The sequence below is a fragment of the Frankliniella occidentalis genome, unplaced genomic scaffold, assembly GCF_000697945.3.
Source record: "Frankliniella occidentalis isolate FOCC.00 unplaced genomic scaffold, Focc_3.1 Scaffold368, whole genome shotgun sequence".
NCBI classification, from domain to species: Eukaryota; Metazoa; Arthropoda; class Insecta; order Thysanoptera; family Thripidae; genus Frankliniella; species Frankliniella occidentalis.
The window spans coordinates 202,479-220,544 of record NW_026267491.1 but is presented as its reverse complement, the minus strand read 5'-3'; the positions used below and the strand labels follow the sequence as shown (position 1 = coordinate 220,544).

Below are 18,066 nucleotides of genomic sequence, written 5' to 3'. Positions count from 1 at the left end.
GCTTTGACAAAGTAAGGCCTATCAGCCAGTCTTCCCATCCTTTGTACACCGTTTTCAAATCATGTTGACCATGTGGCCTGGCCACACTGAAGTCAGCTTCACCAAAACAGTTGCCGACGTGCTGAAGGCCGGTTCCCACTGTGTCATCGGTACCGTGACGGCGGCCGATATCCTGGGACTCAGCGCCCTTAGAGTACTTGAAGCTGATCTCAAAAGTAAAGTACAACAGGGCGTCTAATGGACACCGTTTTCAAACCACCTTTACCCTAAGAGAAAATAGACGTCTATAGATTTCGATAGATCGTCTAATGCCCGTCGACTCAACGCATCAGGAGCTTGCATTGCAGAGCCCTTCCGGTGAGTAATTTTCATGTTGTACTGTTGCAGATGAACTGCCCAGCGAGCTAATCTTCCTGTGGAATTTTTAAGTTTGTGCAACCAAAGTAAGGCATTATGATCAGTGATGACTTCGAATTTGGAGCGCTCAATAAAAGGCCCTAACGCTTCCACAGCATGAAGCACTGCCAAACATTCAAGTTCTGTTGCTGAAAAATTTCTCTCTCTTGCATTCAGAGTCTTACTAGTGTAAGCCACAACATGTTCACCATCAGGAAAAGCTTGAACTAGATTACCACCAGTACCAACCGAGGATCCATCACAATAAATCTTGAATGGTAAGTCAAAATCAGGATTCCGAAGAACAGGAGTTTTGCACAAAGCTTCCTTTAACTTGACAAACGCTGTGTCCTCTTCAGGCCCCCAGATGAAAGACTTGTTCTTTTGTAGCATGTCAACCAGTGGTCGGGCAACTGAACTGAAATTGGGAATAAATCGCCTCATCCAGCCAGCAAGCCCCAAGAACTGTTGAATGTTCTTGACTTTCGTTGGAACAGGGAAATTGATTACTGCAGAGATCTTGCTAGGATCAGGACGAACTCCATAGGAATCGACGACGTGTCCCAGGTATTTGATACTTTTACGAGCAAACATACTTTTATCCAGATTTACAGTAATTCCTGCATCACACAATTTCTGAAATATCTTCCGAAGCAAAGATACATGATGATTCCAATCACCATTAGGTGACCAAGCAATAATGTCATCCATGTAAACCATACAATGTCAATAATATCAACTGTAGCACTTGAGACTTCAACAGTACAAGTCACAAAATCGGGACGAAGATGGTAGCGCCGCCAGAAATCAAGACCAAGAATCAAAGAACTACTGAGTCGAGGGGCAAACAGTACTGGGACTAATCTTATTATGCCATTCACATCAAAAGGTACTTGATATTCACTTTCAATAGAAGATTCGCCTTGGTCAGCGACACGAAGCATACCATATCTGGAGGGTTGAGAGCGAAGTCCAGCAGCCTCAAGTATCTTCATTCCTTTCACACCAACAAGTGTTTTGGCAGAGCCAGAGTCAAGCAAGCCAAAGAGAGGAAGTCCCAAAACAGTCACAGGTAAGTATCCTCGATTATCCTTGCCAAGTGAGATGCTTAAAGTCATTTTTTTGTTACAGGTGGTTTCGCGGAATTCTGAGGTTTTTCGGAGTTCTTGGTGGCTGAAGGTCTGATGACGGGTGGAGGAATCGAAAACGGAGACCATGTTCCCCCGGCTGCCATGTCCCCTCGTAAGTTTTCCGGCATTGGAGGCCTGTTCCAGTTCACACCAGCGAAATAACATCTGTCACAAAGCTCTCTTCCAACTCGACCACAACCTTTACACAGAGCGAGATAACACTCATGTTCCAGATGGTCAGTGCCATTACACCTGTGGCAACGCAAGTTACCTCTTCCAGTAGCACTCTTTGACTTTTCAATGTCAGGTTTCTCAGTACTGTCACTACCCTCACAATCCACTGTTGCTACCTTGACTTTACGAAAATCTCTTCTGTCTTCCTTTTCATCTTTCTTTCTTTCCTTTCGCCTCTCTTCATTCTCTTGTTTCTGTATTTGAGCCTTATCTTTCTCTAAATTTCTGCATTCTTCCCTGAGTTCTCGAAGGGAAGACACGCTATGAGAAGCGTATCTGACAGATCAAAGGCATGCTCACTTTTACTTTCATTCTCTGAATTTTCATTTTCTTCTGACCCATCAGATTCATGAGATTCATGAGGCTGCTGAGCTTTGCTTTCATCATCATCAGAATTTGCACTTCTTTCTGACAGAGTTGTCTGTGAATTGTCTTTCTCAGATTCATTAGTCTCGACAAATGCTACAAAGTAAGAGAGGGGATTAGCTTTCATTTTTCATGATCAACTTTTAAAATTTTGAAAAGTTTTGGATTGGAGACACTTACAAGTTTTAGAAATGTAATGTCCAAAACGAACATCTTTGGCTCCACAGTGAGAGCAAGACTCCCATCTGAAGTAGCTCTGATTTTTTTTGCAGCGGTCCATGCAAGTATAGTAGTACCGTCCTTGATTCCTGCCTTGTTTTTCCGTAATGTTCCTGAAATGTTCAATGGTATCAGTACCTTGGTGAAATATTCATTTACAGCAGAATCCAGAGTAGAGATCTTGTAATTACCTAGGTGCAGGACCCTTACAATCTGGGCAAGAACGTGGTTCAAAGTTATCTGAAATATTAGAAATTGTTAGTGATATTTAAAGAGTAATAAACAGAATCCAGGTTTTATCGAGCAAATTCTTGTTTTTCAACTGATTGAAAATGTGTGTACGCAACATGCATAAGAGAACTCTGCTCTTACCTTCACACTGATTTGAAGTTTGTTCCAAATCTATTATTTTAATTGATTCTTGTTTCTCAGGTTCAGAAGCACCAGAAATTAAGTCACCGGTTTCATCATCTGCTCCTCCTGTGCCAATATTAGCCATATTCGCTAGGAAAAATATACAACAAAACTTAGGATGAAATTTATATGAGTGCGCCTATTATTAATATGTTAATGAAAGTAGAAAAACTTACAATCCACTGTCCCATCAGCATTCATAGGAAGAACCATGATTTTCCTCCCGGACATCCAATATTTGAGAATCTTTTCAAGTTCTAATACTCGTTTTGCTTTTTGGTTACCTCCACATTTTGACAAAAGGTCTGAAATATCAGTAAGTAGCTTGAGAGTGTCTTTGTACTTCTTGACCTTATCCTGTACATGAGGACCACGAGGGGTTACTCTCATGTGTGAAGAGCTCTCAAGGGCTGTGTTGACATCAGAACTGACATGAATGTCATCAGCTTGAGGCTGCTGGATCGCTGTGATTGCCAGACTACGATTCAGCCACCTGACAGGTATAACTGACTTCTTCATTAATTCTTCACCTGAGAACAGCATTTAGAAGTAGTACATCAGTGAAACTAACAATTCAGTCATGAAACAGTATTTCTAAAAGTAATTGTCAAAAATATGATGTAAATACCTGCTTCAATTCTGTATTTAAAAATGTGTTGACAGTGTTCCATGCCAAACATCTTGAAAAAATTACAAGAGCAGTTCTCAGCAATGCTTTTTGATAGCTCTAGCTTATAGCTTAATTTTAACTCACTGAGGAGAAGGCTAGCGCCCCAGTCAGATACTGTGTTCAAGATAACCTGAACATTTTGATCCTTGGATCGTGCCACATAAGACTTTTTAGCCAACTCCAAGAAGTCCTTATAACTACTTTCGAACTCTCTTGAGGAATGGAGTCGCAGCAGTTCTCGAATACAGTCACCCAATATACTGGTTCTTATGATAACCTTCTTAATTTTGTCATTGTGACTTTCCACATGGTTGGTGGACCTTGCACCTAAAGAAAGTGATTCATTTCTGACATGGAGTACCCAGGCAGATTCAATATTGAGCCAATTGTCATCAAAGTACTTCTTAAAATTTGCAGAGGCAATTTTGCACAATTCAACATAAATTTCAGAAAACTCTTTAGGGCTTTCTGCCACACACATATCATTTAGAAGTTTAAGAATATGCTTCTCATTCTCTTCTCCTTTCACTTTTCTGGAGAAAATTCGTTTCACATGTGTGTGACACAGATGAACTTTCACATGTGGGAGAACTTGGTGCAGCCAAGAGATCTCTTTGTAATCTTTATCTACGATGACAGTCTTTACTTCAGGTGCAACATCAGGATTTAATGCCACAAAGGCCCGCATTGAAGACTCAAGAATGTCTTTAGTCTCTCGTCTTAGAAAAGTATATGAGACCCTTCACCCCATCTTGGTTCAAGGTCCCCGATGATTGTTGGTGGCTCCCGCTCACTTTCCACTTTGTACCTCTCGAGTTCTTCTCTGAGGGCCCTGGCCAGTATCTGGTTTTCCTCATCAATTTGACGGACTGCTCGCATCATTTCAATGATGTGGGGGATTGCCCTGTTGCGCTCCTTGGCCTCTTTCTCCATGGCGTACCTTGCTATAGGAGACACGCCCTCCCACATGTTCCATTGAATGTACCTGGGTTCGGCGGGCTCTTCAGCTGGCTCTGCAGCAGCTACGGTCTCGGTTGGTGGGTGCTCAGGTACTGAGTCCACTACCGTTTGAGAGGCAGGTCCTGCTTCCGCAGGTGTTGCAGGGAGGTCCTCGGTCACGATTCCAGGTGGCTGCCTCGACTTCCTCACCTTGGTGGGATTTGAACATTCAGCCCTGCGGTGGCCGAGGCACAGTCAATAGGTCGAGAAAGTTGCGTGCCACGAATATTCCATGTGTTCAGCACTGCAAGCGGGAGGTTATGCACACAGCGGTGCACAGCATAAAATAGCAACACACGGAAAATAATGAGTTTGTCATCGCAACCGATAATCTGTTGCCTCAACTGACAAATCGGTTATACGCGTGATGACTGACGGAATTCGTCGTCGCAATGGGTATTTCGGTTCCGACAACCGACGTTTTGTTTAACAAACCCAAGAAAATTTCGGTTGCAGAATCAAACCTCTGTGAGCTTGAGCGAGTAAGTCGGGTTTATTCTCGAAACAGAATTCTTCGTTCCTACACAGAATATCTTTAGTCCCCACAGTTATTTCGTGTGAGTTGCAGAAAGTAGGTTGTTGTAACTAACAAATCGTGCGCAGCAATCAACACAGTAAGTTCTGGGCACTCGCCTAGCATTGAGTGCCCTACCAAACAAAATTCGTTTCGACAGTTCTGATATTTGTTGCTAAATAGTAAGGGCTTTAGTCGCAGCTGCTCCCAAATTTCGTCTTGGATGGTTTGGTGGGATGTAACTTTAAATTTTAACGTTTATTCTCTGTAAGGTCGCCGTTGAGCACCGACAGACATTTCGCTGACCGATTGCGAGAAGCGAGAATTTCGTCCCGTGCAGTAACGGAGGTGGCCCAGCTTAGCCTCTATTACGACTGTCGGTCGCTGGACCGCCCGCGCAAAGACTGCGCTCAGAGTTGCTGAAGCGCCATCAAACGGAGAGGCATCTTTCGCGCTGCCGATAGAGTGCGCTTCAAGGATCTGAGAACAAAATTTTGCGCGGGTGGTCTCGGCAGTACCAGTTGAGTGATACAGTATGAGATTCCGCTCCAATGTCAGAGGTTATGCTGTTTGCTACACGGGCGTGGACCACGACAAAGGTACTGTCGTGTATCGATCCTGACTTTCGATACTCTCTATGTGAACCTGTATGTAACTGCCTGTGAATAAGAATAAACCAGTCTTCAGTCGGAAACCAGTTGTGACGTTACTCTCTGCCCGAACCAAGTCTCTCCCTGTCAACTGTCAGAGACACCAATGTGGCGACGAGGATACAACACGTGGTCGGAGAGGTTACGTCTAGTCAAGTCAATCGTCAAAGTCAATCGTCTAGTCAAGAAAAATCATCTAGTCAATCGTCAAGTGAACCTTCTAGTCAATCTTTTAGTCAGCATGGCAGCACCAGCATTCAACATTCCACTGCTCAGGAGCTTCGACCCTGCGGAGATTTCCGTCACCGGTTGGGTACAGCTCTTCGACGGGTACTGCACCCTTGTGAGAATGCCTGGTGAAGTTATCAACGAGAATGGTGTGATTCCACCCAACGCAAGAAGAACCCTCTTCATTCAATGCCTGGCTAATGCGCCATTTGAATGCCTTCGTAAGGCCTGTCTGCCGAATACGCCTCAATTTTTTCCAATTCCAGCGCTCATCCGGCTGCTTCGCCAGAAGTACGAGCCCCATGGACTTGTGTCTACCAACCGGCTCCAGTTCAACCGGCGAGTGCAGCTTCAAACGGAATCAGCAACGGATTACATCACGGCTCTTCAGGTCCTTGCCGACAGGTGTGAGTACGGTTTGCACTACCCTGAAGCTCTTCGAGATCAGTTGATCGGCGGCGTGCGCTCCAACGAGCTGCGTCTAATTCTGCTCAAAGCCAACAACCTCACGTTTTTCCAAGCGAAGGAGCTTTGTGAGAAAGATGATGCCCTTCGTAATGAGGTGCGTCTCATGGCTGAGCACATGGTTGGTCTCAACGCAGCTTCTTATCAACCTTAACAACCTTCTCAGAAGTTCAAGCCGTTCACTTACAGAAGAGAAACTCCACATGGTTCTAATGGCAGTTACAAGAAGCAAAATCATGAACAACCCCGCTCTACCTGGAATCCATGCTTCAGATGTTCTCGTAAACACGATGGATGGAACTGCCCTGTCAAGGATTGGGAATGCCACAAGTGTCACAAGAAAGGCCACATCTCAAAATGCTGTCCTCAGCGTTTGGTCAAGGTGGTTGAGCCACAGGTACCAGTTGTACCTCCGACGGCTGAACCTCCTCTGTCTCATCTTGGTCAGCAACCTCCACTTTCTTCCATTGAGGAAGAAGTTGAAAGACTCTTCCGTGTCTCCAAGGTATAGTCAATCTCTTATGTCACCTTTAAAACTAGCTATATGTACGCCAGACCACGTCTCGCGTAACAGGCTTCGCGATATCTCACGAAACACTGTTACGCTGCGACGCGCCTGGCGCACATATAGCTGGGCCTGCGGCGCTGACACCCGAGACGAGTGAATGGGAGTGTATACACATTTTTTTTTATATAGAGCCTTTTTACGGTTTAATAGACCATTTAGCCATTTTCACCACATTTTTGTCCAGAGATGCCCCCTAGCACCCAAACGGTACAAGATAGAGCAAAACGGACGAAATTTTCGTCTGAGGAATCTACTTTCACGAGTTATCCCTTGAAAGCCCTTAAAAAAAATATTTGAAAATAAAAATTTTGCGACCTGCGGTTTTTGATTTTTTAAAAAGTCAATTTTTGAGCTACAATGCTCATCTTCGAACTCGATCTGTCTTTTTCTGAAACAAAACGACCCTAAAATTCCTAAATCGCTATCTCAATCCATTCTTGAGTTATCGTGCGGACAGACGGACAAACAAACACACAAACAAACACACAAACAGAATGAAACTTTTTCGGTCAGTGGAGTAATGGGCTTCGCTAATCGCTCAGCCAATGAAAATAATGTCTGAGCTCTATCTTTTGCCTTGTGCAAAGTCTTCTGTCTACCGGTAGTCTGTCTTTCGAAAAAAAAAAAAGAAAAAAAAGAGGCTGTCTGTGATCACTGTCTTGCCTTACTGTCTTGTTTTTAAGTTATTTTTAAGTTAGTCCTATGAGTTTGTTAACGTTTGTCTAGTTTCTAGGAGCCAGTACAAGTAATCTTTCTGGATCATGTCAGTCAAAGTCCACCAGTATTAGTCAGATTGTCTGTCAATGGAAGTGAGTCGGAGATGGAAGTCGACACAGGTGCTGGAGTTACAGTTGTGAGTTATGCTGTCTATTCAAAATTTCTTAAATCATACTTCCTGTCTCCTTCACCTTTTGTATTGAATTCACTTTCCGGTTCAATCAAAGTCTTTGGACAATTGTCTGTCTCTGTCGCACTTCCATCCCAGCCTCCAGCTCAACTTATTATTGTTGTCTGTGATACTGTTGCTCCTGTCAGGTCTCTGTTGGGTGGACCTTGGTTAGATGTCTTATTTAAGGATTGGAGGATAGTCTTTCTTCCAGCTAACGTAATTTCATCTGTCTCCGACAGAGTGCAGCAATTGCAGCACATGTTTCCTAAAGTTTTTGACTCCTTAAATGATGATCCAATTACGCCATTCAAGGCTAAGTTGCTTTTTAAACACAATGTCAAGGACATTTTTGCTCCAGCTTATTCACTTCCTTATTCATTAGTAGATGTCATAGATTCATTAATTGAAAAATTAGTGTCTTCCAACAAAGTCTTCCCAGTAACGTATTCGAAAAATGCATCCCCTTGTGTTCCAATCAAAAAGGAAAGATGGGTCCTATAGGCTCTGTGTTGACTTTAAACGCACCCTCAACACCCAATTAAAGGTTCAACAACACCCTTTTCCTAGGATTGATGACATCTTTGCTTCCTTAGCAGATGCTTCAGTGTTCACTGTAATTGATCTTTCTGATGCATATCTCCAGTTGGAGTTGGATGAAGCCTCCAAAAAATACGTTACTGCGAACACTCATCAAGGCTTGTATAGATATAATAGATTAGTTTATGGCATTGCTAGTGCCCCTGCAATTTTCCAACAGGTGATGGACTGTATCTTAAAATGTATTCCTGGTGTAAAATGTTATTTAGATGACACTTTAGTCTGTGGTTCATCCTTGTCTGAATGCTTTGAAAGAACATCCTTAGTCCTTAGAAGGCTGTCAGCTCACAACGTTCAAGTCAATCTTCCAAAATGTCAGTGGTTCGTAAATCAAGTTGAGTATTTAGGTAACATCATTTCAAAAGAATGCAGAAAACCATCACCTGACGAAATCCAAGCTGTTCTTAAAGCTAGGGTCCCTACGACCAAAAAGCAGGTCTTGTCTTTTCTTGGTCTATTTTCTTACTATTTGCCATTCTTACCTAACTTTAGTGCCATTTCAAAACCACTCAGACTCCTTTCTGATCCAATTGTTTGGGATGCCAGTGCTCAATCTTCTTTTGATGAATGCAAAAAGTTGTTCCTTACCAGTGGTGTTTTAGTCCACTACAACCCTGAGCTACCAATAGTTGTCCTGTCAGATGCCAGTCCTGATGGTCTAGGTGCCATACTCTGTCACAAAGTAGGTAATACTGAACGTCCTGTTGCCTTTGCTTCTTGTGCTTTAACCCCTTGTCAGCAAAATTATGCCCAAATAGACCGTGAAGCTCTTGGTATCATGTTTGCCATTAACAAATTTCATAAATTTATCTGGGGACGTCAATTCACTTTGGTCACTGACAATGCTCCATTAAGACATATCTTGAGTCCCGATAAATCTATCCCTGTTTTGTCAGCCCAACGACTTCAACATTGGTCGTATATCCTTCAAGCCTATAACTTTAAAATTGAGCAAAGAAAGGCTGAGCTTATGTCCCATGTAGATGCGCTGTCAAGAGTTCCACCACCTACTGAATTTTTTGATGACATTGCCTTACATTCTAACTTCTCGGAAGCATTCGAAATTTCATCTATAGCTAGTGATTTGCCCTTAAATTCGTCAGTCATAGCTGAGGAAACAAAAAGGGATCCTGACCTGTCTAAACTTTCACTTCAATGTAAAGTAGGCTGGCCTGATTGGAATCGATTTTTAGATCCTTTGGTCAAACCCTTTTTTAAGTTGCGTGAGTAATTGTCTCCGGAAAAAGGTTGTGTGCTGTATGCTTCCCGAGTTGTAATTCCGAAAAGTCTATTAAAACAAGTTATTGAAATCCTCCATGAAGTTCATGCGGGTATAGTGCGCATGAAGATGTTAGCCAGAAGTTCAGTGTGGTGGCCCTCAGTAAATGAAGACTTTGAATCTAGATGTCAGTTGTGTCAACCGTGTTCCCTTGTTAACTTTAAGCGTTCACATGATTACGTCCCTTGGCCTGAAGCTAAAGAACCAATGCAAAGAGTCCATGTTGACTTCTACACCTTTAAAGGCATTCATTTCTTCCTTTTTGCTGACTCTTTTTCTAAGTGGATCCATGTGCAACGTATGGTTCGTACTACTGCGGCTGATGTTATCTCTGTCTTGTCTACTATTTTTGCCATTTGGGGTGATCCTCAAACCCTGGAATCAGACAATGGTCCCCCATTTGATAGTTTTGATTTAATTGATTTCTGTACTGCTAGAGACATCATTTTAACCCATTCACCTGCTTATCATCCAGAAAGTAACGGCTTTGCCCAGAGATCTGTCCAGATTGCCAAAAAATCCATTGAAAACATGTTTTTAGAATTCCAAGCCATAGATCCCACTCACCTTCAAGTTTTCCCTATTGATGTCTGTGATAAATTAGTCAACAAGTTTTTATCTACTTATAGAAATACCCCAACTACTACAACTCTTAGGTCTCCAAATGATGTTTTATTAAATTTTAAACCAAATAGTAGTTTGTCACGTGTGTTGCCGAAAGTTCTCAAGTCTAATGTCCAAAAGTTCCGTGACGGGGAGGCGGTGCTTGTCAAGCTACAAAAGAGATCACCTCCAATTAAAGGTTATGTGGTTCGCAGTCTGGGCCCGATTCGTTATCTTGCTTCCTTTGAAGGAGTAATTCGTGGACCTCACACCAATCAGATGGAACGGTGTCTCCACTAATGTGCTGTTATGATTTAACAAAATATATGTACCTGTTATCTAGAAACTTCAAGACTGTCAGTTGTGTTATGTAGTTTTTAATCTTAGTTTTAAATACAATGCATTGTTTTAGTCTGTAAGTTTTAGTGTCTTCTGCTTCACCCTTGGGGGGGGGGGGGGATGTCGTGTATTGATCCTGACTTTCGATACTCTCTCTATGTGAACCTGTATAAAACTGCCTGTGAATAAGAATAAACCAGTCTTCAGTCGGAAACCAGTTGTGACGTTACTCTCTGCCCGGACAGCTGTTATGGATAAAGGTATGAATTGATAAAAATAGTTTCTTTTTCAGAGTATTTTTTTTTTAAAGAATAATGCTAATTCAAATTGATATCTAAATTTTTATCACAGAAATTACCACTGAATTACCAGATTCAAGTTTTTTGCAAGAACGTCCAGTATCTCTTGAACTGATAAGCCTTGGTCCTACTTTGAGCCTCCGCCTCAAGTTTTGATCTCGCCTGCAAGTAAAGTGATACTCAATTGTGCTGTTGGAGTAGATACTGTTGTTATGGATAAAGGTGAAAGAGAGACAGTTCACATGGATAATGGCATGAATCAAGTACATTTTTAATTTTCCTTTTCAGAGTAATGTTTTTCTTTGAAACCATTAATTGTAATTTGAATTGACATCTGTATTTTTTATTACAGAAATGTATGCAACAACTTCCTTTTAGACGTGTCTATTACCAAACCAGTACGAATAGAAGGTGGCATATGTTCAAACAGTGGGTTCCAGTGGCTTCAATAATTAGGGGATGAAGAACTCTGCTACAACACTGCGACTTTCAATAGTTAAAACAGATTTCCTTGCCTTGGTCATTTTGAGCCAAACTGTTTTCGGGACAACAAAAAACACCACCGGATGAGAAATGCTGTCCCAACAAAGTTTGCAGGTTCACCGTTATCTCCAGAAAAAATAATCCAACTATTCTCTCTGCGAGGTACATTAATCTTATTTTTATTCTTAATGTTATTTACTCTTATTGCAATTTTTCTATGGATCAACGTAGCAGTAATAATGTCTGTGTGGATTTGGTCCCTTCTTTGGATGTGCAATCAAACATCTGTGGTGACCCTCAAGCCACTCAAACACCCACTAGAGGAGGTTTGGATAATTCATTTCATTTTACAATAATTTCCACATCCAAATGTGTTTTCATAAGAAATACTGATTACAGCATTCTGTTATTTTGAGAACTCTGCACATAATACATCTGTTAGTCTGTGAATTACTTTGCTTGAAGTAATTCAGCCTTTATTACATAAGTAATTTGTTTGTTTTGAACAGAGAAAAGAAGCCATCCTCCTGAAGATGAGGAAATTTTATTTTATCTACATGAGCCTAAAATGATTCGCCAGGAACCACCTCCTACACCATCACTGTAAAAACTGTTCGGATTTTTGCCATACAAGTGTGTAGGAAAAATCCCATACGCGCGTGGGACGTGAAATTTCCTCCACAAGTGTAGGATTTTTCCTATACACGAAATAGTGTATAGGGAAAAACCGATACGTATGTGAAAAATCCCACACTTTTGTGGCAAAATGTCTACGAGTGTTTAGGAATAAATTTTCCCATACAAGTGAGGGAATTTTGCTATTTTTATCTTGAAAATTTCCGACAACGCACTAGTAAATTTACAGTTTATGAGTTTTGGACACATCAATCCTGCTGCTTATCTTAGGTACAATTATTCAGCAGTCTCGTTGTCCTGCTGTGGTCTCAAAGGATGATGTTTGGAGGGTGCTTCTGAAGTTTATCAAAATATTAGGGCACGGAGTTTAAAATATAATACCCGAAATCAAAACATGCATCTAGAAATCCCTTACGCAAAGGGCAGGTGGCTGCTGCCCGCACCTGGCCTCTAAAAATGGCCGGGTGGGGCCGGCCGCGCGGCCTTGGGATCACCCGGGGACGCTACGGCCTCTCTCCCAACAAGTCCCCGTGGTCTAGTGGTCAGCGTGACAGGATCGCATCCCAGAAGTCCGAGGTTCAACTCCCCGTCCGGTAAAGTATTTGGTAATTAGTATTGTGTACATAAACGTGAACTACGAGAAGTGAGGGTGCAGGAAGAGTAGGATCCGAGTCCACAACCCAAAAAATATCATGTTTCTTTTTAAAAATGCGTATGGAAAAAATCCCACACCTGTCAAGGAAATCTGCTGCACTCGTATAGGAAAAATCCCACATATATCAAGGAAATCTGCAGCACACATATGGGATTTTCCCTATACAGCAGTGAAGGAAAAATCCTACAAATGTATATGTAAATAACTTCATATACATTTGTGGGATTTTTCCCACAAATATTTTTTACAGTGATGTACTCCTCGCCGTGAGTGTACTTTAGGTGTACTAAGTGTCAAATCCTTTAGTACCATGGTAAATCCTTTTAAATATATTTTGAAAAATATATTCCATTTGCAGGCCCAATGCAATCAGTTGGGGCTAGAGTCAGGTCGAGGAGCAGAATGAGTAGGAAAGATATAGCCAGAATGTCTGGTGTTGCAACAGTTACAGAGGATGTCAACAAAGTTGCTAAAACAGCCCTCTAGTACAGGCAGATGGCCCGGAAGTTTGAGAGAATCCTTTCTAAAGCTAGGAAGCGATCAGACAGGTATAAGCCTTTTTCAAGGCAAAGACTTTGAAGTTAGTGGAAGACCTTAATATCTCACAAACTACCAGAATGATTGTTCGAAGTTAACTCTGTAACTGGAAAAAAAGATCTAAAGGTAGGAGTTGCACAGTGGATGACAAAATCTTTTGGTTAGCCTTTTACCAACGAAGCCCAAAAGCCTATCAGGTACATCATTTTGCCGTGTGAAAGTACACTCAAAGTTTTGCTCTCACAAATTCTTGTCAAACGTGGAATCATAGCCCCCTGCCTCTCTTTATTGAAGGACATAGTGAAGAATATGAAACCCAAAGATAGGCACTGCACTCTTTTATTTGATGAGATTTTTCTGCGGGGTCACCTTCGATATGTTCCTTTATTAAGACTTGTTCGTGGTTTTGAGGACTATGGTCTTGATGGCAGGACCCATTTAATTGCGGACCATGCATTAGCATTTATGGTTCAAGGTTTGAATGCTCATTGGGTCCTGCCAATTTCTTTTTACTTGGTTAGCAAAACATGCCCCTCTTCAATATTGAAGAAATGTATTAAATCAGTCTTTAGAACCTTGTACGGCATTGGTCTCACTGTGGTTGCTAAAGTTTCTGATCAGGGACCTACAAACCGTAGCACCATCAGGGAATTAAAAGAAGAGAATAGAGACCGTGTTTTCTATTGTGTTGACAATTTGAAAGTGTACCATGTGTGGGATGTTCCTCACCTTATGAAAAGTGTTAGAAATAATTTACTCTCTAGTAATGTAATCTATGCTGGTGGGAAGGTAGCCAAGTGGAGAGATGTAATTGATTATTAAATTTTAGATAATTCACTGTGCAAGATGTCTCCCCTCACAAGTAAACATGTTGACCGTGAAGGCAGAGACAAAATGCGAATCAGTTTGGCATCGCAAGCTTTGGGTAGCAGGACTGCCAATGGGATTTAGCATACTCACCATGTGACTAATGGGGAGAAGCTTCCGTCGTGCATGGACACTGTGGGGTTCATTCGGCTTATGGAGTTGTACTTTGACATTTGTGATGGCCCGCGGGCATCACACTTGGAGCCTCAGAAGACCTCTAGGTGTGATGTGACGGCGGATTCCTTCCATCTGGAGGAGTGGAAGAAAATGCAAGAAAATATGAAGAATTGGATTTTTGAGAGGAAGAAATGTGGTTCCAGACATGTCCCTCAATGCATCAAAGGGTGGATTGAAAATGCCGATGGACTTAAATGTTTATGGCAGGAACTCCAAAATATTGGCTTTAAAACTTTGACGCTTCGTAGCCTGAACCAGGATGCTCTAGAATTTATTTTTTTTTGGTCTGGTCAGGCAGTGTGGTGGATCAAGTTCCGACCTCACTTGTGAACAGTTTGTTGGGGCTGTGAAAACATGCCTCATCAGTAGGTATTCATCAATAAGTAAGGATAAAAACTGCTTAGATGATGGGTCATATTTTCTAAATGATCTGAAAATATCTTTGAATAATGATCCCGCTAACACTGCTCCAGTAAGTGACAATTTACTTCGTGGAGATGTGCCACTTAATTTAACACCTGTTTTTTGTGAATAATCCTCTTCACCGAATGAGTGCCTGAAATCTGTGGGTTTCCACCTTGGCAGAGCTGAAAGTTTCATGCACTGATTGCCTACAGCGTTTAAAATCAGACCAAAGAACATTGGATACTTCCTTCTCAAGATTGACTCCTATTGATATATTTCCTTCTGTTTTATTAATAACATTATTTTTGAAAACTCAATCAGTCTTTGAGAGGAAGTGGAGATCTATCTTGTACAAACCTGATGTTGTTGGCCTTGTGCAAAGTATGTGTAGGCAATCAGCAAACTGGTCAGCTGTTTTCTGTGCCTCCCACCAAGTTCCCTAAGAGAAAATAGACGTCTATAGATTTCGATAGATCGTCTAATGCCCGTCTAGCTGGTCTAAGTTTTTAGACGACTTGACGTAGATGACCAAAAGAGGTCTAGTAGACATCTTTTCACATCTACGACTAGGTTTCGTCGAGAAACAGACGACCCGAGACCCGAAACGATCTATTTATTGTCTAACCTGTCTATGTACTTAGACGTCTAGCGCTAGACAAAGTGTAGACGTGTCTAGATGATCTATTCCCTATCTTCTCTATCTACGACCTTAGACGTCAAGCACTAGACACAGTGTAGACGTGTCGAGATGATCTTACTCTCATCCATCCCATCAACAACCTTAGACGTCTAGCGATAGACGACTTTTAGACGTGTCGAGACGATCTAACTCCAATCTAACCCATCTATGACCTTAGACGTTCAAGCTTTAGGATTTTTAACGCAGCAGGGTATGAAATTTTTGATCACCTTGAGATAATTGTACACAAGCGCTCGCTTGTAAAAAACACCTGCAGACTTTAAACGTAATATCAACGGTAGGTCTCTTGGCCACTCTAAATCAGAAGGGAAAGAGTCCCGAGTCTGGAAAGACGAATGCTACCGGAACCAGACTGACCTCACGTAGGAGGCAACTCGTGGCATAGTGGTCAGCGTCGAGGGTTACCAATCCGCAGTTCCGAGGTTCGAAACCGGCCAAGGTAAGGTAAAATAGGAAGAATTAATCAATTCAATGAGTTACAATCGAGAAAACGATCTACCAAAGAGAAAGAAGAAAAGCGCCAGAGGAAGAAAATACAGAATTATTTTTGAATTTGAAGGTTGCATTATAAAAAAATTAGAAATATCTAGATGTCATCTAAAAGGCATCTAAATATAGACGTCTACTGATAGACGTATAAAAGATGCCTCGATAGAGACAATCAAGACGGTCTAATAGACGTCTACCGAAGACGTCTATTAGACAAATTGCCGTCTAGCAGTAGATGTCTATTAAACATCTAATAGACGTCTATTTTCTCTTAGGGTTAGCTCTGAGTCTGACAATGTTTTTAAGAAGATTGCAGAGTACTTGATCAACCTCAAAATTAAGCAGTGCAATGCAAATTTTAAAGCTGGTGTGGCTAGATATTCTAGACAAGCAACCAGCTCCAAAAATGCAAATGGTCTGCAACCTGAAGATAATGAGCTAGAGTTGGATGAGGAGGAAGCATTCCTTCTTGGTGAAACAGATTCATGTGTTTTAAATGTCTCTCTATGTATGTGTGTATGGGAGTCTATTTTTCAAATAGTGTTCGTGGTTACATTTCTCAGCATTCTCATTTTCACTTTGCAAAAATCATGGAAGCATGTCTGGAACCATTTTGTCTTCCTCATAAAAATATGACTCTTCACATTGTGTTTCAATGTGAACTGGAGTGTAAAGATTCTGCAGCTCGACCATTGCAAACTGTCTCATTGTTCATTTATCTTTTCTTGCAGGTGGAATCTCGGGTGAAATATAGGACTTATGTATCATGTCTCTTTCCTTACACTGTTTAATGCTCATGGCGTAAAGTTTATTGTATGGGTCTAGGTATTCAACTGTCATACCATATTCCACAGTCCAATAGTGCCCAGTTTTCCCTAAATACCATCCATTGTCTAGGCAAAACCTGTAGAGTAGATCCCTATTGTAATTTATGAGTGTATTGTTTGGAGATCAGTATTATTTCATGATATAGTTTTGTTTTACCTCTCCTTTTTTTAGTTTCTCATTGGAGATGGAGAATGCCTCATGTTCATCCTTGTGTCGCACGTCCTGTGGAGGTTTCCATTGTCAGCAGGTGCATAGTCTTAGTTTTGTGGAAGAAGGATCGTGACAAAACGACTACTCATGTGCATGAACAACGAACGACTGATTTATTTAAACAAAACTTCAGCAAGTAAAACAAAACTCTCCACTACTACCAACCTCCAACATGAAACTCCAGAACGACTACAGAAGTTACAGTGTTACCAACATAATATCTGTTTGCACTTCCAACACTTCCCCTCAAACAATATTATATTTATTTTCTACAACAATGAACTACGACAACATACAATAAAGTAAGAGAATACAAACATTTCACAATTCTTATTTACTACCTGCAAAAATAAAAATATTTTATACAAAACAATTTGTTATTAACTACTGACATAAAAAAATAAAACATAATTATAATTATTCAGAGATCAAACAGGAAAAAACAGTTCAATAATTTCTTCCTAGGAAACACCCAGAGATTGCAAGTTCTCTGGTCTTTGAACCAGACAGCGACTTCGTCATCAGGTCAGCTTGATTCAACTTTGACTTGACATAGACTAGCTTGATTTCTTGATCTCGGACCAACTCCCGAACATAGTGGTACTTGACATTTATATTCTTGGTCCGCTCCTTCTGCTCCTTTCTGTTGGCTGTTGCAATTGCTCCAGTGTTGTCCACGTAGATGACTGTGGGACCATTGACTAGGAGCTCATTTCCCAGTTCCTTCAGAAAATTTCTCGACCATACAACTTCTGCTGCAGCCTGATACAATGCGTAGTACTCGGAATGAGTGGATGATGGGGCTACCGTATCTTGTTTCCGGCTCATCCAACTGATGACTCCACCAGCTAATTTCATAGCATATCCTGTAGTGGAACGGGCATCTGTGGGATCACCTGCTCAATCTGCGTCAACATAAGCCTCCAGTTTTTCACAAGTCTTAAAATAGTGAATCTGGTACTCTTGAGTGTGCTTCAAGTATCCAAACATGTGGACAATGCTGTTCCAGTCTTCATTTCTTGGATTTTCACACCTTTGGCTCTGCCTAGCTACTGCATATGCCAGGTCGGGGCGGTTTCCACCAGATAGGTACAGCAGACTGCCAATTGCTTGGCGGTACTGAGTGTTGTCTTCATATGGGTCGTCTTCTTGATTTCTGCATTCGGCTCCAGCTACTAGAGGACTGTATCTTGGGTAACAATCTTCTTGATCATATTCCT

At 41.5% G+C, this 18,066-nt stretch overlaps 1 protein-coding gene across 1 annotated transcript; it reads left to right on the top strand.

Moving 5' to 3' along the window:
• Positions 1–9,687: 9,687 nt before the first annotated feature.
• LOC113214296 (uncharacterized protein K02A2.6-like) lies at positions 9,688–10,521 on the top strand. The gene has a single exon (XM_026433609.1). The coding sequence runs from the start codon at positions 9,688–9,690 to the stop codon at positions 10,519–10,521; it is 834 nt and encodes a 277-aa protein (XP_026289394.1).
• The last annotated feature ends 7,545 nt before the right edge of the window (positions 10,522–18,066 follow it).

Bases quoted from the DNA above. Each gene is read 5' to 3' on its own strand.
- LOC113214296 (XM_026433609.1), top strand. From the start codon at position 9,688: ATGTTAGCCAGAAGTTCAGTGTGGTGGCCCTCAGTAAATGAAGACTTT.